Source organism: Cibotium barometz, chromosome 8 (genome assembly GCF_041138505.1).
Source record: "Cibotium barometz isolate CiBa-2024 chromosome 8, ASM4113850v1, whole genome shotgun sequence".
NCBI classification, from domain to species: Eukaryota; Viridiplantae; Streptophyta; class Polypodiopsida; order Cyatheales; family Cibotiaceae; genus Cibotium; species Cibotium barometz.
Genome location: NC_141053.1, coordinates 59082305 through 59109371, shown reverse-complemented (window position 1 = coordinate 59109371; position 27067 = coordinate 59082305). Strand labels below are relative to the sequence as shown.

Below are 27067 nucleotides of genomic sequence, written 5' to 3'. Positions count from 1 at the left end.
TTTGCAAATCCTTTGCTCCTCTATGGCCTCATATCTCCCTGTCTATCCTCAAGCTGTGGGATGATACCCGAATTCGACCCATGGCTATCCTCATAGCATTTCACATGTGTCTCTGTAGGTAGCTTGGCCTCTATATGAATCCACCTGGTGTGAGCTTGATTCATAGAAGCGGGATTTAGGGGGTAGCTCCTCTGGACCCAACCATGTGGTGTGGGTGTCTAATCTAATCAAGACTGTGCGGATAAGGCAATTGATCTCTCTGTGGGAGAGGGGTAGGAGAGGAGCATCTAGACTGTGATCAAAAGGTGGCAAGTCATCAATGTTCAACGAATGAGAGATCAAATATACGCCTATGAAAGACCCAAAGGGTCTATGAGACCAAAAGGCTGTTATATGTGATCCATGAATAAACTAGAAGTCAAGGCAACATGAAAAACAAAAAAAGCAAAAGACTAGCTGCCAAAAGGATAGGCAGCAGAAGAACCTCATGTGTCCAAACTCACGTGTCATCGTTCTCATGAACAGTGTGCGAGGCCCAACATCCACCACCTGTGGAGCTGTCCCTCTCTGTCGCTGAAGCAAGTCCCAGGTCTCGAGCTGGCAAGTGAATGGTCTGGGTCAATGGGGCCGGGGGCATTTGCCTCTCTGGAGAAACTATGCTCTCAGAGAATTCCTTGGGCATGTGGTGCCGGTCTGCTGCTCGTCTGAGGGGTGCTCACTCAATGGGCACTTCTAGCTCTGTACTGGTCCATCCGTCCCAGTGAAGGTAAATTCATGCTTTGTTACCAAGGAAAGTTAGAAGCTTTCTATAATGAAGAAAATGCAGTACCAATGTCTTTGGTATATAACATATTACTTTTTGCACGATCACTAAAATCTACAATTAAAACTGTAGGACAACTCTTACTAAAGAATGTCTTTTCGAAACATTTTCATTAGAGAAAGAGTTATTTTACTTCAGTAGCTTGGCTTAAGGCAACTTTTGGGAATTGGTGTGCGAAAAACTATTTTGCAGAAATGTTCGAAGATCTGTTTCATGTAGTATCCTAAACGTATCGCACTTTCTTGTGTGCGCTCCAAGCTGACATGTTTTATGTCAGCCATATGTTAAGGAACTCATATCCTCCACGTTCCAAGCGACCTAGTTTGGAAGGAACACAACAATTGTCGAAACACTTCATGATGCCACTGAAATTTGCAAGGGTCAATCATACAAAGCATAGTGTACGTACAAAGTAATGTAGGCATTACTTTTGGTTGCAAAACACACATTCAAAACTGACCTATATCTCTCACACCACTCGATGAGCTGCAACACCTTTAATCACGTAACCGCTTGTGAGAGCTGCCGCAATTACACTTCAATGCCTCCATTTTTTTGCATGACCACTTTCCATCTGTGGTTCCAAAAACCCTCGAAACTACAAGAGAAACATAATTCTTATAAGTGACTCAAATCATGTCCATCATGGTTAGAATGAAAGACTATGTTCCTGTAGTGAAAATGACCACTTTCCATCTGTGATTCCAAAAGCCCTCGCAACTAGAAGAGAAACATTCTTGTAAGTGACTCAAATCATGTCCATCATGTTTAGAATGAAAGACTATGATCCTGTAGTGAACACAAAACAAGCATGCATAAAATCACGACAATTGTTCATGGTAATGAGCTAGAATCGTTAAATATGTTATCTTACGTCCATTTTACTGCCTCAAAGTTTATGCATGCCTTTAAACATACAGATTATCCCCCTCATAACAATAAAGAGAGCCAGTCCAGTCTTTACGGACCTACTCTCAAAGCTTTGCACCATCCACGCATTTCATCTAGCCTTTCAACATACATTAGAATGCCTCTTGAAGCAGACCCAGTACCCTATCAGTGTGTGTCTCAATCTGGTAGTAACTTTTATAACTCCTTATGAGTATTCATCTCATCCTTGATTACAGATAAATTAGAACATGTGTTTATACAAGGGGCCTTAGATGTGCAAGTACAAGTGTACTTCTAAGGGCATACCAATTGACACACTTTTTTTTAGTGAAACCACTGCTTCAATAATAAAAATAATGTACTTTCATAGCTGTCCTAGGCCTCCCAAAAGTTTGCTTGGAAATCGTGCCTGTAGGTGCCCTGACAATTTGTCCAAGAGGGCTCGAGAGTGGGAGTAGTACCACAGAAGATGGGGCACAGTCTCACATGGGTGAGCCTCGAGAGCATTGCCTACATAAGGCTGAAGCACTGCGTCTACGTGCCAAAAAGAATCCCCACCAAAAAAACACTCATAATACATCTCCATAGAACCAATCGTTGCTTCAAGGGAAATTTGCTCTTTGATATCATTCCTAATGACGCTTTCCACTAAGGTAAGCATTTAGACATCCTCCATAGATGATTCACATGCTATGAATCTAGAGGGGGACAAAGGGTGGGGGGGGAGGGGGAGGGGGGGGGGGGGGGGTGAGGAACTCGTATGCCCTAGAAACTCTGAGCTGATGAAAAGGAAGAGGCGTCAAAAAGCTGCCTTCTTGAAGCGTAGGCATTGGCTACAATTGTTGCATCATCTCCATAATGACCCTCCAAAACGACCTACGATGCAATCCCAAATGACAATGTCTGACTGCCTCTTCAAGAAACGAAAAAACCATACCATGCTCATCATTAACATCCCATATGTGGCAAATTGCAAGCACAAAAAAGTTATAGGCCTTCCTTGGCTGGGATAATGCAACCCTACTCCAATGAATGCTCTGCATAGTCATAGAGTTTCCCTAGTTTGGGGGCTAGTCCGACCAATGTAAGTGGTCTAACAAAGCTTTGCTATCTTGAACGAGAGCACTAGCTTAGGGAGAACCATAGTAACATAAAACATGTTTGGCTCTCTCGAAACGATACGAAACGTTTCAGAACAAAACGAAACCTGCCCATTGAAACGACGTTTCACCCAAATGTAAAGTGAGGTTAAAAAAGAAGCAAAAGTTTCTTCTTTCAAATGCGATTTCTGCCGTCGTTTTCGCTTCTATTTGCTGCCCGTGTGCCACTTCGTACATCCCACGCTTCTTCCCGACTACAACCCGCTACTCCACCTTTTTTCCTATCCACTCCTCCTCTTTGCTCCTTCGCTTCTTCTCCTCCACGCCTCCTCTTCCTCTTCCCTTCTCTTTCTCTCTTCTCCTACACGGAGACGGAGGAACATGTCCTTTTAACATGCCCACAATATGACCACATAAGAAAGGACTTTAGTACCATTCTAGAAGGATATCATGACTTGGTGGATCTACTCACACATGCCAAGCTTGCTACTGTAGGCATTTATATCACCAAGATTCTTAAACATCATGGCTACCTTACAGCACAATGCGACCATACGACAAGCTCCATATCACTCCCATGAAGGGAGAAGGCTTTGTATTTTCCTCCAATGAAGGGAGGAGGCTTTGTTTTTTTGTTTCTTACAGCTTTGTAATAATTTCGTGGAGGTCCCATGGGCCGTTTATCGGCTCCCAGAGGACGATAATACATTCTTCTTCTTCTTCTTCTTCTCCACTTCCCTTCCAACTTGTTTCTTTCCTTCTCTCTCCTTTTCTTGCCCAAATTTTCAAATTACCAAAAAACTTATTCCCAAAATCATAAATCTCATACCCAAGTCCCAAAAAATGCATCTTCATCTTTCTGTTACCCATGTTATAAATTTGGTATGTGTATATAAGAAGTGCCATTTTGAAACCTTTGTGTTTTGTCCAAAATAGACGAAAAGAAATAAATGTACCTTCGAAATGACAAAACGGACGAAACGTTTCATGTTACTATGAGGAGAACCTGTGATTTTGCCATTAAAATGTCCAAAAACTATATCATCATAACGGGTGACCAAAGTGTTGGAATTAGGGTAAGGGTTGCAACAATACACACACACAAGATAGAGAAGCTTCAGAGCACACAAACTCACTAGATTAGAATAAACAAATGTGTGCCAGATACAAAAGATAAGTACACACCCCAAAATGAATAGATAAGAGAGTGTATATATGCATGGGGAAAAAAACCTTCTAGTGAGGGAAAAAGTGTCCCGGCGGTCCTAAGTGTATTCACACACATCACTACTACATAATGCTACAAATCTCCCCTGCAGTGATAATGTGAACATGTACAGGGTATCGCCAATCAATCCTTTAAAGACAGTAAGCCCAAAGCTTTACGAAAAGCTTCGAACTTTTCACGAGCAAGAGCCTTCGTGAATAAATCTGCCATGTTGTCATGTGTAGGCACATAGACCAAGCTGATCTCTGCTGCAAAGAGTCCTTCCTTGACATAGTGGTAATGCACCTCAATGTGCTTAGTGCGAGCATGAAACAATGGGTTCCTCGCAATTACTAATGCGCTCTGGCTGTCAGTGAAAATCGTAGTACTAGACGACTGCCAACACCCAAATCAACCATAACATGTCTGAGCCACACACACTCAACTGTAGCTGTAGAAGCTGCCCTGTACTCAGCTTCACAGCTGGAAGTGGCCATTGTAGGCTGCTTCTTGCTGAGCCATGATATACATGAATCACCAAGGCAAAAGGAAAACCCACTAGTGGATACTCGTGTGTCATAACATCCAGCCCAATCTGACTCACTAAACGCATGCAGCTATGACTCACCCCCTTTTGGATAAAAAAAAATCCAAAATACTGAGTCAAGGTCACCACGAAACGTTTCACTATCGAAACGAAACGATGCTGCAAAACGTTTCAAAACCACGTAGGTGGACAATAAAACGTTGTGCCTGGTGACACTGTCTCTCTAGCATGGCCAAAGCTGCATACCCTCATGTGAGTCTATCCCTGGATTCCTATGCCATAGTAAATCTTCCTCGCGGAGTCGTAAATGTAATCCCTAGGTACACATATAAGTCTACCACCTCTACCTGTCCTCTTGCTAGTGTGAAGATGGCCTATCGTCGAACCGGCCCTGAGGTGTGGAAAATCATGGCCTTGGTTTTCCCAAGGTTCACTGTAAGCCCCCTCTGTGTGCAGAAGTCATCGAGTGCATGGAGATGGTGCTCTAGTCCCATCCGCGACTCAGAGACCAGAATAATATCATGTGCCTATAGCATAATGTGGACTGTGGTACCTGAGATGTCTACCCCGTCCCCACCACCGTGACCAATGAAGTCAGCCACCTCATCGATGTATAGCCCAAATAGTGTAGGAGAGAGTGGGCATCCTTGCTTCACATCTATGGTGCTAGCAATAACATCAGATAGCACCCCGGGGCATCGTATGCGCCTGAAGACCTGCTCATATAAAGCATAGATGCCCCAAACCATCTCTGATGAGATCCCCAATGACTGTAGGCGCTAGAAGAGTCTCTCTCGTGGCACCGTGTCAAATGCTTTGCGGAAATCCACAAAGCAGCAGTATAATCTCTTCTCCCGCGCCCTAGCCTAGTCAATCAGACATCTCAGAGTGAATATATGGTCAATAGTGGAGAAAGCTCGTCGGAATCCAGCCTGCCCTGGTGCTCGCAGTCCCTCCTTCTCTGCATATGCGCTCAACTCTGCCTCGAGCACTGCGCCATAAAGTTTGGCCAATGTATGACCAATCATGATAGTCCTGTAGTTGCTGGGGTCTAGCATGTCTCCCGCTTTGTGGAGAGATCTCATCCCGTTATAAATAACGAGATGGTGTCGCGCTCCCAGCTCAAGTAAGTGATGACCATATCTGGTGTTATCCGGCCCCATGTCCTCTGACACCCTGCAAGCTCTCGTGTCCTCCACCTCTAGTGTGTGCATCACCTCGGGGTGCTCGAAATCATAAATGTCGCACTGTCGGCTCTGTGTCCGTGCATTGAAGACCCCCACAAGGAGGACTTCCCCCAGGTTGGAGTAGTGTATGATCTCATCTGAAAGGGCTGCATATGGTGACTCTCCCAATGGCCCTGTCTCCTCCTCCTCGCCTCTACTCTCGTCCTATGCTGTCATGGCATATCTCGATCCTCTAGGAGAGAAGTAGCATAGAGCAATGTATAACACCCTGTCTGTTAAGAGCTGCAGTCTAATCCACATGTATCTAGCCTCCTAGTCACATGCTACCACCTGTAGGCGCTCCTGTAGCTCTCGCTTGAAGAGTACCGCTATACCTCCAGATCCTCTCGATGTGCTCTACCGTGTGGTCCCCCTGTATGTAAACTCCCACTGATAGCCCTCTACTTTGGGTAGCCCCCTCTCTTGGCTCTGGTGCTTCTCTTTAAGTAGTATGATGTCCCGTCCCTCCATGACCTCCTGCATCCTCCCAGGATGTGTCCAAAGTCCTCCATTGCAGTTCCAAACTGCTATGTGTATCTGTGAATCTGGATCCTCTATAGCCGATGTCCCATAGGCCGCCTGGCGCTAATCGGTGGCCTTGCCATCGATGATGACACGGCCATCGCGATAGAATGCTCTCTTGCCCTCTTTCCGGGCCTGTAGGACTCTCGGCATGCATGTTTTCCTGTGTTCTATCTGCATCCTTGTAAGGTCGTCATCCAAATAGATGGGATCTCCCTGTAGTCCTCGTAGAATCACCCTCTTTCTCATGAAGGTGACCCTCTTCGTCTCTCCTGCAAACTGTAGGATGAGGGCTCGCTTGCGTGTTTAGTCTTTCCCAGCTCTCCATGCTTTGGTGAAGGGGAGAGGGTCCTCTTCCCTGTAGCCGAGCTTCATGCATAGAAGTTGTCCATCTTTCTCGGGAGTGGAGTCGGGTGTCTCGGCTATACCTGTGACTCGAATGTTGAGGCGGCGGGCATGCCTCATCTTCTCCTCCTCAATGGTGGTGTGAATGATTTGGTGTTCTTCCCTTTGAGTGTCCTACCTCACTTCTTTACGGATGTTCTTCACCACCTCAACCCATCCTGACTGCTCCCACACACACACGCCCAGTGCACACACACACACAAGGGCATACATTCATACAAAGTTCTATGTACTGAGTTTCCGTCAGAGCTCCGGAGATACAGGACATCGGATGCGTAGCAAGGCACTAAGCAGGGATTGGCGTCCCATCTCTTTGATGCCTGTGGTGTACAAGCTTGTGACTAAGATGGTTGTGAATAGAATCAAAGGCTGGCCTTAATCCCATTCAGTATGGCTTCGTCCCAAGAAGGCAAATTATGGACAATATGGCCGATGCTTATATCGGCATTGAATATGCGAAATACACACACCAGGATGTTCTCATTATGCAGGTGGACATAGCTAAAGCCTATGATACTGTTTAGTGGGATTTCATAGCACACGTAATGGATAGAATGGGATTTGGGTGCAAAATGAAAATAGTTATTTTCTGGCCCTATCAAGAAGGTACAATGAAATGCATTTTGGGAGGAGAACTTTCAGCTCCCTGGAAGTTAGGCAAATCTGTCGGACAGGGTTGTCCTAAACCTTCACAAAGCTATTTTTTGGGCAACAATTAAGTAATTGACCATTAAGAGGATGGGCTATTTTAAAACTCCACCGTAAGCCTATCCCATCCTTGGAACTTCCATTTACCCAAATTTTTGACAGCATCATCCAGGTCGTCCTCAATAAAAGATGCATCCATACTAGATGCCTCATGTGTGTGTGTGTGTGAATTCCTAGTCACACCGAATTGACACACACACAAATGCATGCGCAAGATATGTTAGGGATGGTGAAGTCTTGAACTAAAACCCCAAAATATTTCTGTCAAGCCAAAGTCACCCACCAAGATCAAATAGCCGCAAGCATATATATATATATACCTAGATGAATCCAAGAACATGCCCAAATTCACCTTTTAGGAACGTGCATGTTATATACTCATGATAGTCAACCCACAAGACTATATAACTATCAACTCCATTATGCATAGTATGGACTAGATACTACGACATCCCCACTAACGTCATCAGTGACCAATAGTGGGTGTAGAACTCTATATCAAGATATGCTCTCACACACGCACTCCACACACACACACACACACACACACACATAAGAGCATATATTCACACAAAGCCCGTCGTACTGAGTTTCTGTCAAACCTCCCGAGATGCAGGGACGACTCAGCCATAATGAAGCCTAGCACTAAGGGAAGTAGCAAATAGAAAGAATTAGTACAACAAATAAGTAGTTGATAGGGCAAATGCACCGCTAAAGATAGAAAAATAAGCACAATATCAACTGGCCACAACTCGGACGACAACTTCACAATGTGAAATCTGCATGTCCACTAGCATGCCTAGACTCAGCCCAAGCTAGCATGCACCCCTCCTTTGTCTATGGAGCATTTCGAATTACATGCACATCAACATATGGACACAACATAGGCATAAACCTGGAAAACTCATCTTGATCAATATATGTCATCAAAATGTATAGTGAAGAACTTTTGAATGTAATTTGCAGCGGCCTTGAGCAGTTTAATTAATACTCAAGGGACAAGATCACTTTCAGTGCTACAAGGTTAATCCAAAAAAAAAATCAACAAGTTTAAGATTTATTAAGTTTAGAGAGGGTGCATCTAAGCATCATCTTATTGATAAAGAGGAGCACCTTGGTTCCATCTGCTGCCCAACGGGCTCCATAACCTTCCTTCACCCGAATTTCAAAAACAGAGGAGTCCGGAGGCATATAGTGCACGTTCAACCAACAAGCATGCTGGATCAGATGAGTAATGATATTCAATGCTAGCTGATTCTTTGCTTCATCTGTGGCATCCATACGTAAAATATTTAATAGCAAGAAAAGAAGTTGAGCCAATCAAAAATCAACATGAATACTTGAATGCATGCTCACATGCAATTCAGCTTAGAGAAAAAGTTCCAAAAAGTGACTGAAATAGATGAAACCAATAGGAAGTGGAGTTTTGTCATGTTAAGCACCAGTAGCACAATATATTCAGTTCTGGCTCGAAAAAGTTGCAGAACCCTTCATCAATTTAAATGTAAATTCAGTCTTTGCAAGATGTATCACTTTCAACAATCAAAACAAACATGTTCTCTTTCCCTCAATTTCATCCTCATCTCTGGACTCCATCTGTGTTTTCCAAAAATTGGCATCAGAGCCTTCCTACCACGCCTGTATAGTCCAAGCCTCTCTCAACTTGTTTTGTTGCTAATAAGCACCCCAGAAAATACTCTGCTTTTTCCATCCAGTTCTATTTCATCATTTCCCATGAAATCTTTTTTCATGGCTAACTGTTTTTCTTCTGTTCCTTTTTCTCTTGCTTCAATCTGCAACCAGTATAGGTCACTCTGGACCAATTATCCCACTGCATCGGTTGGAAGTCCATGGTATGGTTCCAATTTAAATCCATTTTCTAATTTGAGTAACATAGCTGCATCCAAAATTCACCAATAGGAAAGTGCCTTGCCTAAATTTTGCTGCTATTTTGTATGTCCTAACCATCTAAGTTTTCAGTGTTCCTAAAGGAAGATAATATTTCTATCAATCCATATAGATCTTACAAACAGATTTACAGAGAGACTCCTCATCCTCTCCCATATTTTAAGCCAGAAAGCCTTTAAGTAGGTGAGAAAAAGCCATAACAGCTTGATCATGATGTAGTTTCAGGTATAACTAGAACACAGCCAAAGAGAAGCTTAATATAGCCAAATTGTGATAAGTTCGGGATACGTTTGTTGCTTCTTCTAGTACTGCTCTAAGCCAAGTGACTGCATTCAACAAAAGTTGGGTGACTATGAGAACACTTATATGCCTTCAACTCCTCATCATTTTAGAATCAAGGAGTTCAGATTTGTTATGTTTAAAATATTTGACTGCCTCCAAAAAAGACACACTTGAGAACTCAGAAACTTAGGGTTTGCAGTCCTTTAAAAATTATTTCTCAAAGCCAAAAAAAAACACACTTGGGAACTCAGAAAATTAGCGTTTCCAGTCCTTTAAAACTATGTCTCAAAGAAAAATCCTGGAAGGAAGAGAGTTCTCTAAAGTTTGTCTGGTTTCATATCATAACATATAAAACATGAGTAGATGCCACTATGAGCTCCAGTAGGTACTAAGCCGATGAGCAAATGATCTACGTGCTGTAGACATCCTGGTTTTCTGATTCAACTACTCCAGATGGCAGCTCAGAAGGGCACTCCAAGTTCAGGAGTTTGTTGTGGAACTGAGGGCCTTGATGCTGTCTGTTTGCAGTGTGCTTTTCACACATGCCTCTTGCTTGTGCCCGCTACTAAGCCAGCTTAATTGCCAAGCCTCGGGATCTTCCATCCAGACCAACTCTTTCGCCCAGTCACTCTTCTCCACATGGTTGTACAAAACTTTCCACTAGAATTGTACATAATTTTTTTCGAATGGGTTGAGGGCAGAAGTTGGAAACATCAACTAATGGGGAGGGTTTGAATTTCGTAGAAGGCCCAAAATGAATTACGAATGTTTGCATTTGGTTCCAAATTGATGGTTTTCTTTGCCTTGGCTCTAATTTCAAGGTAAAAAGAAGCAGATTTGTAGGTAAATGCAAAAATTACCAAGAGCAATTTCAGGATTTCTGTGAATATTCTATAAAGTAAGGATAAGGTTCCTTGCATTTAAGTCCCAAGAGAAAGAACAAAAAAAAAAGGAAGAAGGAAAACGGGGGAGAGAAATGAAATGAAATGAAATGTTATATTAACGTCTTCAAAAGGCCATAATGACCTATGAGACCAAAAGTTACATCATGGTGGATCTGATACAATGTCTGGATAAAAAACCCCAGAAAATGAAAAATAAAGATGATACTACCGGCACCTAGAAAATGAAACTGGAACTGGAATATAGCAAGGGGGGGGGGGGGGGGGTACGCTATGGAGGTGAGTGGAGTATAGTGAGGGGATACAATATCATGTGGGACAGAGGGGTACACTATGGAGGTGCCTCCATCTCATAATATGTGCCGCATCGGACATTGGCGGATCTCCTCAATATCCTCTGTGGTCAGCACCCTGACTGGGTGTCCCGCATGCCTCGCAAGAATAATCCGAATCTGCCGCTGCAACCTCCGTCTATGCTGGGATGCCCCCCTCCGTAGTCGTGGGCGTCTGGACCACCCAAGCTCAATCGCACGATCAATCAGTGTACCCCTGGTGTGGGCGGTATCCATGTCCTGCTGCTGCTGTGGTCCATCTGGCACAGTGATGGCTGGACTAAAGAAATCTGTAATGTGCCTCTGAGTCTGGCTCTCTGTGCGCCTAAGCAGGCTATCTCTATGTCTCCGCAGCTCAAGCAAGAACAATCCCAAACACCTCTGGTCCTGGTACCCCATGACTCTGGAAAGTGGTCCAAAACCCTCTCTGAATAAACAATGGAAACGACCACGTATCTCATAGTATGTAGTACAATGGCATATATAATGCAGCTCTGTCTCTGGCTCCCCATGGCATACTCGGCATTTCCTAGCCTCAGCTGATATACCTCTATATCGGCCCATCTCAATCTCAAGCTGGTGTGAGGATGTGCGAATCTGACCAATAGCACATCGTACTGCATGAGACAAGTGTACATCCATGTAACTGGGTCTGATCACAAAACCATCTGCTGTGAGCTGAAGAAAATGCTCTCTGTAGAAAGCCATCTTCGTGCCCAGCTCCTCAGTCGGCCGTATCCATGTCCTCCTAATGTCCAGCTGAACTAAATCCTGACGGATGAGTCTGGTAATCTCTGTCCGTGTGAGAGTGAGAGAGGGTGCCTCCAGAGAATACTGGAAGGGAGGCAATCTGTCCATGCTAAAACCATGTGCCTGGAACCAAGATGTCATCTGTCCATACCAACAAGCCGTGTCTCCCTGTAAAGCTAACTGTCGGGAGGACTCCAGGGCGAGGCGTGCATATCTGTCTCGGGGGAGATCCCACAAGCCATGTATGTAGGAGACTGATCTCGTAAGAGCCTCAATCACCAGAGGGCCAGCCGCCAGCTCTGCTCGAATAATCTCATGAGGTACCACGGCCTTGGCTCTAATAATCCTAGCAATCATAGATACCAAAGGCCTCTCCATACCTCTCCACCCGCCTGCGCTGTGATGGCCCACTGAAGGTCCCCATATCTGCACTCCATAAAGCATAGCTGATGTCACTAGAGTGTCAAAAAGCCAAAGTTTCGTTCGAGGTTCCTGAAACTGAACCTGCGAACACATCCTCTCCAAACCACCCAGGGCTGCATGTGCTCTAGTCAATCTAGTCTCTGCTGCTCTCCTCATCGAAAACACTGGCCCACTAAATACTACCCCAAGATATGTATATGCATCTGTATACTCCACAATCTCTTGCCCATATGTAAATGTGGAAGCTGATCGCCTAACCCACTGTGGCGTGGTGTTAAACACCATAACCTTGGTTTTGCCAAGGTTGACAGACAATCCACTATCATGTGCAAACTCATGTAAAGCATCCAGATGACGCTGCTTACCCTCAGGGGAATCAGAGATCAACACAATATCATCAGCATATAACAATAGTGGGATCCATGTACCTGCTAGCTGGGCTCCTCTGTCCCCCAATCTCTCAATGTAGTCAGAAGCCTCATCCACATACATACCAAACAGTGAAGGAGATAACGGGCAACCTTGCTTCACTCCTATAGTGGAGTGAACCAAAGTAGAGACCCCCTCTGGGGTGCGTACCTGTCCTGCAACTAATCTATATAAAGCCATAATCCCCCATATGAGCTCTGTGGGTACCCCCATCTCCTGTAATCGCCTCATCAATCTGGCTCTGGGCACTGTATCAAATGCTTTGCGGAAGTCCACAAAGCTACAATAAATCCGTCGCCCATGCGACCTGCCCTCCTCAATAATGGCCCGGAGAGTCAAGATGTGGTCAAGAGTAGAGAAACCTCTCCTGAACCCTGCCTGTCCCTCTGCTCGAATGCCAACTCTCTCTGCCCATCTACTCAACTGCTGCTCAAGAATGGATGCATACAATCGTGCTAGTGTGTGACCAATCATAATAGTGCGATAATTCCCTGGTTCCACAGGGTCCCCTGACTTGAAGATAGGCACGATGGTGGACCTACTTCAAGTCTCGGGTAAGCCTTCGCACATAGCACGATTGAACATCACTGCTAGAAGCTCTACCAGCATGTCTCTCGCATGAATAAAGTGCTCAGCGACCAATCCATCATGATCATATGCTCTCCCAGTCTTCATCCTATCAATGGCCTTCCTTACCATCTCTGCGGTAAAGAAAGTACATGTCTGTGGGCATGGTGCTGGCGGGTCAGGAAAAGGTGTCTGTCCAGGAACTGTATATAGAGAGAGAGAGAGAGCTAACCCCCCGGTAGGAGAAGGCGGCCATCAAGGATATAAAGCATGGTGGTAACCTATAAAAAGCTCTGCAGATCCACTGGGCATGTGAAGGTGGCTATTATACTCTATGCCTCTCCAAGATCTCCTCAAGATGGAGCTGATGTCTGTGTTGCTAGCAACGTCCAGGGAATCTGGAAGGTCGGGCTCGCTGTAGTGATGTGGCCTGATCTAGAGTCGCACCAAAGTCGGGCTGATGTCTGTGTTGCTGGCAAGGTCTAGGGAATCTGGGAGGTCGGGCTCGCTATAGTGATGTGACCTGATCTAGAGTCGCACCAAAGTGGGGTCTAGCATGTGGTCGGGCATTCACGAATGTGTGGCTCGATGAGGTTGTGGGTATGTCATCCATGGCTGGTGGCATTCTCTCGTGGTGTGAAGAACTGAGTGATCACTGCTTGGGGCCAAGGTGGATGTCGACTCTGTAATCAGTGAGTCTCTATGGTGATGAAGCTCTAGTAGGAATAGGCCTCCCACCCCCGCCCCTCTCCCCTCAAAAGAATTTCTTCTGGATATGCTTGTCAAAGTCATGCAGCAGTAGCACGCACACCACCCTAGTGCACTGAACAATGTCGGCGGCTAGGCTCCCATTTCCTAGCCGTTGCTCCCCCCCAAAAACCCGGCCGGAGGAGATATCTATGACAAGGTGCCACCACACCCTATATGTGGCTCTTCAACTTCCCATGCTCTTGCATATGGGATAATCCACCACAACTCCTAGTCATGCGATAACCCAAGAGTAGCTACGAGAATTGCCACCTCCAACACCCTCCTTCAATTCAAACACCTCGATCAAACAGAGGTTAGGACTGCCCAGGACCACACAGGCCGAGCTCTGATACCATGTCAAAGTCACGCAGCAGTAGCACGCACACCACCCTAGGGCATTGAGCAACATCGGCAGCTGGGCTCCCATTTCCTAGCCTTGTTCCCCCCCCCACAAAAACCTGGCCGGAGGAGATATCTATGACAAGCTGCAACCACACCCTATATATGGCTCTTCGACATCCCATGCTCTTGCATATGGGATAATCCACCACAACTTCTAGTCATGCAATAACCCAAGAGTAGCTACAAGAATTACCACCTCCAACAATGCTGACTGCCATGTGCATCCTTGTACGTTCCTTTTCAAGGCTCTGGTGGGTCTGTGTAAAAAGCAATGTGAGGACCATGCAAGGTCTCGATCAATTTGCACAATGCAGATCATATGTTCTGTACGGAACCTTGTGAAAGGAGTGCATTCTTGTATTTCTGGTAGTCCCCTTTTAGGACTCTGGTATCTCTGTAAAAAGCAAACCATTCAAGGTCTCGGTCAATTCGCACAATGCAGACCATATGTTCTGTATAGAACCTTGTGAACAGTTCGAAAGGTGTTCAGATTCTACCATGCTCCCTGATCTCCATTTACTGTGAAATCACTGTGCCGGCATCCACGTTGCTCAACTTCAGAATTCTTCAAAAATAGATGTGACACCACCAGAAGCCAGCCACGTACCTCAGGATGAGCATTAATTTCACAAAAAACTTTCACTACATGCCTGCTGCTCATCGGTATGTATGTAATCATCCATCCCCACTTTACTCAGTACCATCACAAGTCCATGAACGCATCCTCAAACATTCAAAGCCTCTTGGAAACATCTGATCTTGGATAATGCATACATTGCATGTCCATGCATGCATTATCCATTCTCCTTCCAAAATTTGAGAAGTGCTCATGCTGCCTGTGCACATGTATGCCTGCATGCTCCATGTATGTGTGCAAGCATTCACAAGAGCAAAAATAGCTAATCCAAATATGCATGCTACGCTGCCAGTGCACGTGTATGCCTGCATGCTCCATGTATGTGTGCAAACATTCACAAGAGCAAAAATATATAATCCAAATATTGTGCAATGTATCTTGAGTTATTCATGAGCAAAAATATATAATCCAAATATTGTGCAATGTATCTTGAGTTATTCATGAGCTATCACAAGAAGAATATCCATACATTTATAAATTCCTTTCCTCATGTTTGCACTATCTTACCATTCCCTGAGAATGGACCCCACCAACCAGACGTGCTTCGATGAACATGTTTTGCCAAAGCCCTTCCGCCAGCTGTTAACTTAGTACCTGGAACCTTTACTATAGAAGAATCGATCACTGAAGAAAAAATTTGACAAGATGGTATATAAAAATTGAAGAACGGCACAGCTACTTACATCAGCACCATCAGCAGCTAAAAATGATTCCAATAGAGCAGACCGTGCTGGAGATAGTACATCTGTGATACTGCCAATGGTGGACCGAAAGCCCATCAAAGCTCTTACACCATCTACATCCAACACCTGTGATGCAAAAAGAAAACAAAATAACTGAATCGGGCACTATGTGAAGGCAAGCAAATATATTTTTTAGAGACAAAAACACACAGATATTGAAGGCAAAACTCGAACTCCTTGCAAAGATTAAATTACTCAAGCATGTCATTCACTTGCCGACAGAGTGGTAGCCAAGTGGTTGATGGCATTATCAAGCATGCCCGCGCGGGGGGGGGGGGGGGGGGGGGGGGGGGCTAGGTGTGGGTTGGGTGTTGGTTTTGTTTCCCGGGGTCAAACCTCCCCAAGGCAATACACATTTAGAGATGCAAAGTCGAGAGAAGGTCGCAAGGTAGAAAGCCCCGATTACCCAAACGGTCATTAAAAACAGTAAAACAAAACAGGAAGAAAAAAAAAGGACAAGAAAAAAAAAGTCACCCAAAAAAAAAGCCATTTAAAAAAAACAGTTTTGCAATAGTTTCGCTTGCATAGTTTCGTACTGTACCGTTTTTTACGTACCTCATGAGCGGGGCTAGTTTCGCAAACAACTATGGCCGGCCGAGTTCCAATCTAGGCTCCAACAGCCAGGAGAGGGGTGCGCAGCCAGTAGCCAGGCTGGTGTTGCAGCTGACAGAGCCAATCTTGAGATCTGGCACACAAGGTTGTAGGGCCTAGACCTAGCCATGCAGAGGCCTCTCAGGCTGTCCAGCCGGGAATACACCTGAAACCGGCCGTACAGGCCTTCACAGGTCGTACACAGGCCATAGGGTTGGTGCATATAATAGAGCAGGCAGATAGCAGCAGGGCAGTGCGCAGAGAAACAGGGAAAGCAGAGTAGGTAGCAAGTTGTTTTTTGGCAGAGAAAAAAACATGTTTAAGCCATCTATAGGGTTACTGTTTTCTTAACAAACAAGCATGCTATTTTTATTATAAAAAAAGCGTGGGGGGTTGTTTTTATTAAAACACAAAGGAGGCCCAAGGAGGAGGGGGGGGCAGGGGGGGCAGGGGGTTATATTAGCGCACACTTTTAAAAAAAGGCCCCTTTTTTGAAGAAAAAGCACTTGGGTGTTTTTTTAGCCATAAAAAGAAAGGCCTTCGGTCCATTCTACTCAACACATGACGAAATCAACTGAAGGCATAGGATTCTCCCCCGGCTCTTCATCTCTCCTGCGTGGAGTACAGGTGGGAAGCCTTATTTTGTGTGCTTTTCTCCACTTTCTCACGTGAAACTTGTGTTTCTACCCCGAATTTTGAGGATCCGTCACATAGGTATCTTGCAACAGCAGAAGTTTCGTTCTTTCTATTTCTCCCTTACCATGGCAGCATGTCTCCGACCGTGCGGAGGATCATCCTTAGGGGTCAAGGGAACACCTCGAGGTGCAGCAGGAGCAGTCAAGGGGGTTAAGAAAGATTAATTCGAGAAGCACATGGCACAACTCTAGGCAGATTTCTGAGAAGAGATTCAGCTTTTGCGGGATCAAATGGTTGTACTTCAACGAGCGGTGATTGGTGCAGTGGTGGCTCCTGTGGGACCGATAGCAACAGCTCCTTTGTTCGCAGTTGAGAATTTTGTAGGTGTGAAAAAGGAGAGAATCCAAGAGTGGTTAACTCTTGGCTCAACTACTGGAATGTTCACTTTGAGTTTCACCCGTTATCAGAAGCTCGGAAGATTCAAATGGTTAGGAGTCTCAGAAGGGGAAAGCCCTAACATGGTGGAGAGAACTCTACCATAAACCAATGTTAACCCATTCCTAGGGTTAACAAGAGCTACTACCATTATCTTATATCAAGGAGTCAAGGTAGATACACCAAAAAATCATATACATTCAAAATATGAAGCAATGGTGTCCAAATCTACAACTTGGACGGGCGCCCGTGATGATCCGTTGGAATACTTATGGCAATTCCTGCTTCAAGAGCATGTGGTAGCAAGTTAGGATGAAGTCCCAAGTGATGTACTTCATGGATATATTATGAGAGTAGTCATTGTAATAAAATTAGCCCTCTTATGGGCCTGAAGTGTCTGGTCGGCCACAGTTTAAGTGAGTGTGAACACTTATGACCATGTATATAAGTGAATCTCTCTCATAATACAAAGGACTATCCCATTGTGCAATAGAGTCTTTCTCTTACTAATCCTCTTGCTAATCTCTCTTTAATGCATGCTAGTGAGTGTGTGTGAGTGAAGTGAGATGAGAGGAGGGACGAGTACACGTAGTACAACAAGGCGGTGTGACAACGCTCGCGGGAGACGCGGTGGAATTGCTTCTCAAGGAGTTGTAGAGCTTAAAGACCTCAAGGATTACGAGATCGGCCATTGGAAAGATCCTACGACATTTGCGGTTCACTAAGTAATCTCTTGTTGGATGTGTTTCAAGAGGGGTTTGCGTAAGCCACAACATTTTTGGCATCGCTACCACAGACTTTTTCCTTGACTTTTTCCATCGTTTTTCTCTAATCTACGCATTACCCATTGCCCATTGTCTTTATTAATGGTTTTCCAAAGAGGTTCTTTTGATGGAGATCTGTGTGTGATTTTGCAAGAAATAGCTCTCTTTTTTATTTTATAAAGAATGTTTTTTTGCTTAATTTTTAGTTTAAATCGTTGTTTTTGTTGTTGATAATTTGGTTTTTAATGTTCCTAGGGCTTACACATAGAGTGTATTAGACTTTGTTTGCTTCCGTTGCATCAAAAAATGCAATAGAATGCAATTTTTTGTGATTTTAAACTCTCTTTAGAGTTAAACATAGAGTTAAACATAGAGCTAAAATCATTAATTTTTATTTGATTTGTGTGCATTAGAGTGTTAGCAAGTATTAGAGATAGCTTAATCCTTTAAAAAAAATTTCAAAAACACTTGAAATCGACTAATCTTCCTTAATTGACTAATTTTTGTTATTAAGGGTGATTAATCCAGTTCACGAGACAAAAAGATTACAAAATGTACTTTTTGGGAGTTAAATTCGATCATGTAAGACGTTGAAATAATTGTTTTGAGAACATCTAGATGCATCAAAACACCAAATTACATCAATTTCTTCATCAATTGAAGAAATTTCTCTCTTTTGCTTAATTTTGCATAAAGAGAAGAGACTAAAATTAAGAGATTAATAATTCTCTAATTATAGATTAATTTACACATTAGTTGATGCACATAACTTGGTAATTTCATGCTCTATCTAATGATGTGTTCAATGGTGTGTATTAGTTAGTGATTCGTGGTTAATTAGAACCCTTGATTAGTCCAAAAAAAGGAGAAAGATTAGTGAAAGAATTAATCTTTAATTAATTCGCAAGCACCTTTTTTCATAACTCATTACGGCTAATGAGCATTGAAAGAAAAGATGCCAATGAGTTGTCAAATTGTCCATTTTGGACGTCATTTATGAAGGGTGCAAGGAGATGTCATAAAAGGACTTTTTTGACTCCCACTTGACTTTTTGGTAAAATGTCCATAGCTCCTAAATTTAGAATATTTCCTCCACACAAGAAAACTCAAATTTCCCACTAGACTCCAAAAAAGAAAAATCAAGCATAAAACAGACCCCATGGCCCAAAAAAAAAAAAATCACGATGTAAAGCAAACCCTGCGGTCACCCAAAAAAAAAACGTGAAACCCCAATTCACGAATTGACCCTGCGATCCAAAAAAAAATCCATGAAATCCTAGTTCACAAATTAGCGTTTCACGAATTAGCATTTCATGAATTAGTACTTTACGAATTAAGGGTGTTTTACGGATTAATGTTTCACAGATTAAAGGTGTTTCATGGATTAGTGTTTCAAGCCCAATATATATATATATATATATATATATATATATATATATATATATATATATATATAGTCCATTTCACATCGTGAATGGTAGTGCTCATCGGAAAGCCAGTATCAAGCTCTTCGAGATTGGTCTTGAGCGTCCGAGGACAAAATCCATCATTTTGGCCTCCAAAGTTCAACCAATAGCCTCAAAACTGAACCCGAAATCCAAGACAAAAAACAAACCTTAAAGCACTAAAAATCGTCCAAAATAGCCCCGAAAAAGATTGTGAACTATATTCAAATTCCTTTTTGAGTGTCTAAACGACAAAATCCAAAAAAAAAAATCAAAGAGGCTAAGCTGTAGTACTCTAAAAATGCTACAACTCTCTCATACAAAGTTTTTCCAAATTCCTTTTGAAATACATTCAAAAACGGACTGCCAAACAAGAAAAATCTTTCCAAAAAACAACTTTCATCTTGAGAGTGATGGAAAATAGGTTTTGAGACCTCCTCTTCCATCTTGGATACTACTGACATGTAATTTTTCCAGAAAAGTTCATCCTAAGAGGACGTTCACATACACTTTTGAGACCTCGGCTTTCATTTGGAAAACCAGTGGCATGTACTTTTTTCGAAAAAAAAATATCATTGTTTACGTACGCAAAGCGCCTAAGCAAATCAAGGCAGACAAACACTCGTTTGACGTAGCGAAGGGTGTGCCAAGTCTCCTGAGGCTGTAACGAGATGTAAGAATACGAAAGAAAACCTAAAAAGCAAAAAAAAAAAAACACCACACGTGTACTTGCTCACTAAGGAGCAATTAAACATCAAGATATAGCAACGATAGAGAGATTACGTGGGCTCACACCCAAACTGAACCCAATGGCTGAAATCTTCGAGCCATTGAGATCCATGACCCAAATACACCTCCCAATACCATTTACGATACCGACAGCAAGCGTGTCATCGGGTTTTACATCCCCTGCCACATCAATCCCTCCGAGATTTGGTCCCTTACCAAGCACTACCACAAGACCTAAACCTTTAGAAGTGCTAGGTACCAACCCTTTGCAACCTCTAGATGCCCACACCTTGGACATATTGACTAATCTAGGAAGGGGGGTTTCCCAAGGACTAAGTGAGTCCCTAACCGCATTAGCATCCACACACGGCTTTAGTGACTCATACAAAAATACAACCATGCAGATTTTCAAAATCATGGACCAATACGCTAGAACGATTGATCCTGTTCAATTCATACAAATGTTTGAACAAAGATGTGAAGCCTTTCGAAATCCAAATTGTCCCACCAAGGTACATGCATTGAACCTTTGCCTAGTTTGAAAGGCTAGTCGATGATTTATCACATTGATATAGGCAACTAAGACAAACTTTAGGACCTTGAAAAAAGTCTTTATCGAGGGCTTTTCAAAACAAGGTGATTGGTGGAGTGCAACAAGAGAACTATATTCGATCGAGCGAAAACAAAATGAAATTAGAGATTTTATCCTTCGGATAAAAATCTTAGACTCACGATGTGAGCCATGGGAGAAACTAAACGATGCTCAATTGAAGAGATGCTTCATGATGGACATAAAGAATAACAGCTTACACAACTTTATCATTGTATCCAATCCGAAAACATTCGATCAATGTTGTAAAGAAGCAATACATTTTAGATGACAACATGATGGAGGATGATCACGATACAAGATGTTCCTCATCTAAACCAAGTGGAGCAATGGCTAAAGAAAAACTGATCTCGGAATTGTCATTCCCTGAATTCTATACAGCGTTACTTAAAGGCTTTGAACCAGAATCCCCAAGAGAGGATGAACCCCCTCTCAAAACCAAACATCCTTAATGCCTCTCAAGGTGATGCGCGAAATGCCTTGCGTTCATTGCCATCACTATGTCCATTCCAATCCCCAATGTGCGTACAATAGGCCTCTCTTTCTGTACTGCATATATTGCAAAACCTTTGGTCACGACACGCCCCAATGTCCCAATTCACCTACAATTAACTCAAAATCTCCATCTCCTGTGCCCCAAGCAAAAACAGTCCAAAGGGTAGAAACTGCTCAAGAAATGGTTAAGCAAACACTTCAGTTTTTCTAATGTCGTGGACCACACAAAGTGACAGAATGCAAAGTTTGGAATACTTTCATGTCCACAGTCACGGACACCTTGCAACCCATATGTGAACAATGTCGCATCGATCACATATTTCAAGATTGCCCAAGGCGAGTTGCTTCACTACAACCTGTCTCACAAAATACAACTCTTAACATCTTGAGTGTGCAAAACGGGCAATTGTCCATGGTACCCTTGAATGTGCTTGCACGCTTACAGGCTAAGACATGAGCATTAGTCAAAAAGAATGCCCAAAAAAAAAAAAGACTTCAAAATGAGTGGAAGAGCATGTTTTAAAGCAAAAACCAAAAGAGGAAGCAAAAGCTTCTAAACCCAAGAAAAAAAAAGAGACAACAAACTATCGAAACCAAGGTTGAAATAAAGGACAAAGGAAAGGAGCTTGTGGCGGTCCTAACCCCAAATGAGCCAAAAGCTACACATAATGCAGAAGCATCTATCTCAAAGGCTATCACTCAAACCACAAAAAAAACAGATAAGACAGAGAATAAAAAAGCAAAAAAGAAAGTTCGTTCTCGACGCATGGGCAAACATAATGAAAACCTCGCGATCCAAAGAAAGTCAAAAGATGAAACAAGTTCTAGTACGTCACTAAGTGAGGATGAAACAAGCTCTTATTCCTCACTCAGTGCACCTTACAGACCACTCAAGAAACTAAAATCCACCCAACCATCCCAAACTGAAAATCATGATCACATGACATATGCGCAACACAAAAAGCAAGCTCAAGAGAGCATGCTTAACATTGTTCAGTGTCATACAAGATCACCGGTTGTGATTGAACCTCATAATGTCAAACCTAAAAAAGCAGCTAAAACTCAAAAATTGGAGTATCGCTTCCCCTTTCAAGAGGAGGACGTACTCTCTACCGAAATAAACTCATCAAGCCAAGAAGAGTCTTTAGAGGCAAATTGCAGGAATGATGCAATTGACATAGCACGTGAGGAATTCAATAATTTCCTTATGAAATTAAAGCAATCTCTCAAATCCTCATTTAGAGGAGTGCTCTTCTCTCGTAGTGAAGCCAGCATCGCGTCAACACTTGCACCTTGAAAGACTAAACATGAGTTATACCAAGGTATCACGAGCTACATAGAACATGACTGCGAGGATTTGCAAGTTTTCCAACAGACCTCTGTTAAAGTTGTCGAAGGACCAAGTGTACCATTGTACACATTAGGCACTCTTTAAAAAGCTGAGAGCCAAAAAGAGGATGAAAGTGAATGGGAATATGAAACCGCAACGGGATCTGAAGCTAAAACAAAATATGATGCTGAATGCAAAAAGCTACAAGCCTCTTCCTCAGAAGCCCCTCTACATGAAGACCTCCCATCTGCGTCACTAACCAACTCGGACAATGCATCTACCCCTTCACCTCCATCCTCACCAACAAAGTCAAATGCCACAACCCCGCAATCAACAGCTATTCCTGACGAAGTCTCCCAAGCGCAACCATCTATCTCTAAAAAGGACCTCAAAGCAAATATATGAGTTATTGAAAATTATAAATGCACAACAAAGCACTCTCAAAGAAAGAAATGCAAGGTCAATAAATGACTATTGAAAGATACATGAAAGAGGAAATAAGGGCTTTAAAAATCCTAGCCCAAGCCTCAAACCTACTACCCTTTTGCAACTTTCAATGATGACTTTCATGCGATCTAATGGCAATTAACCTTCTTGATGGGTAGCTCCTTAAGGGTGCATCACTCAACTTGTCAAACATAGAAACCAAAGAGGCCACAAAAATATATATATACAAGAAAGTACATGTTTTGAAAAAAAGGAAATTTTTTTTGAGATTGTCTTAAAATTTTACGAGCTTCTAAGTTATTGTACATTGTCTTGTTCTTCATGGCCTCGACAGTTTGCTGCGTTTTCTGCAGATTTCAACGTAGAAAGTGCTGCGTTTTCTTCCGGGAGCAGAGGATTCCTCAAGAGTGCTGTGTTTTCTTTATCCAACACTTGGGACTGTTGTATTTCTGAATTTTCAACAAAGATTGCTGATTTTTCTGATTGTTGAAGCCCTCTTCTAAGTGCTAAGAATAGGGAACTACATCTTGGAGAGATCTTCCTCCTCCCTTTCAGTTTCCCACCCTCCCTCCCTTTCTTCTTGTTGTGCACAGCAGCCTGAGAGGAGGACTCGTTGATTTTTTCAGCTCCTTTCTTCAGAGAAGGTTTCTTGTCAGAGGACATGGCTTCACGAGGTTTCTCTGCTGCTGCTCCTTCTCCTGTTGATTCTCCAGCACCATCACAGCCTGGATCCCCTGCTCCCGCCGCTCCACAGGTGGTTCCTATTCCCAATCTTTCCTCTCTGAGTTCCTCTCATCCAGTCTTGCTCCCACCCCTACCCACATACCATCATACAATCCTCCCCAAGTCAGTGACTCCATGAAGCTTACCGCAACCAACTATCATACTTGGTCTTTCTACACTCAGTTGTTGCTGGGAGCAGCCGGTGTGTGGATGGCTATCTCCACATCTCACTTGGTGGACCCTGCTTTGAGAAGCATATTGGATACTCAGGCTCGTCTTATCATCATCCATTGCATGACTCGATCCATATAGGCACAGTTTCTCTCCTCCCGGAGAAATGCTCATCAAATGTGGACAGAGATCCAGAGGAGGTACGGGAGAGTTTTGACAGTGAAGATTGCCAAATTGGAGTCAGATCTGGAGAAGCTTCGTCACAAAATTCCTTACAACGTCTATGTTTTTCTACTGTTCATGTGTGGCATGTGGAGCCTGACATGACATACATGTATGGCTGGTGTGTCTGTGTGGCATATGGCTCTGGCATGCTGAACTTTAGTTCAGTCCTTGACTGCACATTCCCAATTGCAGCCCCTCTCCTCTCAACAAATGGACACTCTCTCTCAGTCAACAGCTCTCTTGCAAGCTAATGACCGACGGAAATCGGCCAAGTGGCAGGTTCGGGCAAGGATGACTCAATTCATGGATAAAGGCTGCTCTTCAAAATCTTTCTTTCAAGGATTACATGCTTCCAGGAGGAAGACCTCTTGCCTCAGAGTCCGTAAACTGGATGGTGAATGGACTCGGTCTTTCTCAGAGCTCCAACATGAATGCTTTTCTTATTTTCAGAAACTGTTTGCACCCCCTGCTACCACTTCTTTGCAAGAATTACAAGCTCGGGATACTCTTTTACAGCATGTTCTTCCCATTCTCAACCCACAGGAAGCTCTCAAACTTGATATGCCTTTCACTGATGTGGAGCTTGATGATGCCTTGTCCCATCTCAGCACTGGTAAGGCACCAGGGTATGATGGCCTCACGGTGGAATTTTTCTTACACTTTTGGGAAGACCTTAAAGGTGTTATCCTGCAAATGATTAATGAGGCTTGGCATACAGGAGTACTCCCCCAATCATGGAAGCATGGCATAGTTAGACTCATCCCCAAGCGGAATTTGTATGAGCATCTCATGGATTGGAGGCCCACCACATTGATGCCTGTTGTTTACAAACTCTTTGCTAAAATGCTGGTGCACCGTCTTCACCAAGTGCTTTATGAGGGTCTGCATCCCTTGCAATATGGCTTTGTTCCTAGGCGGCAGATCCATGATAATATTGGCAATGCTCTCATGGCTATTGAATATGCAAAATATTCTGACCAGGATGTTTTTATTATGCAAGTGGACTTTGCTAAAGCTTTTGACACGGTCAACTGGGATTTTATCTCACAGACAATGGCTCAGATGGGATTCGGGCCAAAAATGGCTAATATCATCTACTGCTTGTATGATGACTCTACAGCCCAATGCATCCTTGGCAATCATCTTTCTCAATCTTGGTCCTTGGGTCGTTCGGTCAGACAAGGGTGTCCACTCAGTGCCCTCTTATATGCCATTGCCACTCACCCACTTCTCAGATACTTGGATCATCTTACCGCGCAGGACCTTCTCATTGGTCTTCAGATTCCTGGAGCCCCTCCCTTTATGTCAGGCATATGCAGATGACTCCTTCTTTATGCAGCATAATTCTCCACAGCAGTTGAAGACTCTTATGGACACTCTCTCTATATATGGCATGGCTGCTGGCCTGCATGTCAATTTTGACAAATCCAGCCTCATACCTCTGCATCTATATGATTGGCATGTTCTTTTATGGCCCGGACACATTATACAGCCCTATGATGTGGTCCGCCATCTTGGTTACCCTATTGGCTGGTACATCACTAGGAAACAACAGTTAAAGTGGATTTTTGACAAACTTCATGCCAAGCTCCACTACTGGAAGCTCTCCACCTGGCCACTCCATGTTAGGCTCCGGATTGTCTAGTCGATTATCATGGCCTATGTTCAGTACTATTTGCCTTTGATACATTGGACCTCTCAGGACACTTTTGCTTTCATGTCTCAGGCTATGGAGCTGTTATGGAAAACAAAGTCTTCTGCTAAAGCTTTAAGACTTATGCGGATGGCAAAAGTTTGTTTCCCGAGGATGCATGGCGGATTGAATGTGCTAAATATTGCGCATCATGTCTTGGCAAGGAAAATTCCTCTCCTACTCACCTTTTTTCGTCAGACGCAACCATGGACTCATATGCTTGCAACCATGTGCACGGCCCTACACACTTCTGCACATGGTGCATGGATCACTGATCACTGGGAGGTCATTTTGGGCAGATTTGTAGGTTCTATCCCGGGCTGCCCTTTTGCCACTTCACTTATTTGCGATTGGAAACAGGTCCTTTCGCATGCTCATTGGGCACCCTTCCTTTTGTCTCATGCCAATTCCCTTCGGCAAGAAAGCATTTACTGGAGTGCTGTTTTTGATTCTCCATTGGCCCTGCAAGAGCCGATTCGGGCATACAATCTCAGCAAATTGGGGATTAGGTGCATAAATGATGTTGTTGATGCTACTGGTCAAATGCTTTCCTTCCCTCGGGCTATGGCTTCCTATCCACTAGCCATGCATCACAGGTTCATTTGGGGGAAAATTGCTGACTTGTTGCAGCCTTTTCTTCCCATCCCTCCTTTATCTAACAGGGACAGATTACAGGATTGGCAGTTACACCCGGTGGGCTCAAATTCTCGTCCTGTTATTCTTTCTGACCTAACGGTTAGGACGACATACTCTTTCCTCCAGCCATCACCATGGATTCATTCACATGCTAATTCTCTTTGGCATATGACAAAATCACTTGCTTGGTGGCGAAAGAATCTTCGCAATTTATGGAGGAGTAAATTGCCTTTCAAGCAAAAGCTTTTCCTATGGCGTTGTCTTACAGGTTCCTTATCTGTGGGGGTCACTCTTGCTAAACGAAGGATTGCATCTGCTTCTTGTCTTCGATGCATGGCCCCTTCTGAAACGGTGCCTCATTTGTTTTGGACGTGCTCCAGCACTAAGGCCTTCATCCGCAAAATTTCCATGTTACTTCGCCTTCGTTGCCCTAACTCTTTTTTTGGGAAACACTTTTGGCTTTTTGGCATACTCCCTACAACCACGGTCCATTACTCTTTACTTTTGTACTGGGTCAGATATTGGGCTTTCTGGACCATATGGCAGGATCACAACATGAGATATTTTGGGAAACCGTTTTTGC

General features: G+C 43.5%; 1 protein-coding gene across 8 annotated transcripts in view; it reads right to left on the bottom strand.

The window, feature by feature from the left end:
- Nucleotides 1-883: 883 nt before the first annotated feature.
- The window catches only part of LOC147636485 (uncharacterized), an 82691-nt gene continuing 56507 nt past the window's right edge, over nucleotides 884-27067 (bottom strand). For 4 of the 8 annotated variants that reach the window (XM_086801940.1, XM_086801941.1, XM_086801945.1 and 1 more), the window contains 4 exons: nucleotides 15495-15620; nucleotides 15319-15412; nucleotides 8543-8697; nucleotides 884-1421 (listed from right to left, as the gene is read on the bottom strand). In XM_086801940.1, the coding sequence (XP_086658066.1) occupies nucleotides 1362-1421; nucleotides 8543-8697; nucleotides 15319-15412; nucleotides 15495-15620 (435 nt within the window). In that variant the 3' untranslated portion in view covers nucleotides 884-1361. Of the gene's footprint in view, nucleotides 1422-8542; nucleotides 8698-14783; nucleotides 15413-15494; nucleotides 15621-27067 lie in introns of those variants that run through there. The other 4 variants (XR_015266551.1, XM_086801943.1, XR_015266552.1 and 1 more) reach the window with 4 other exon arrangements.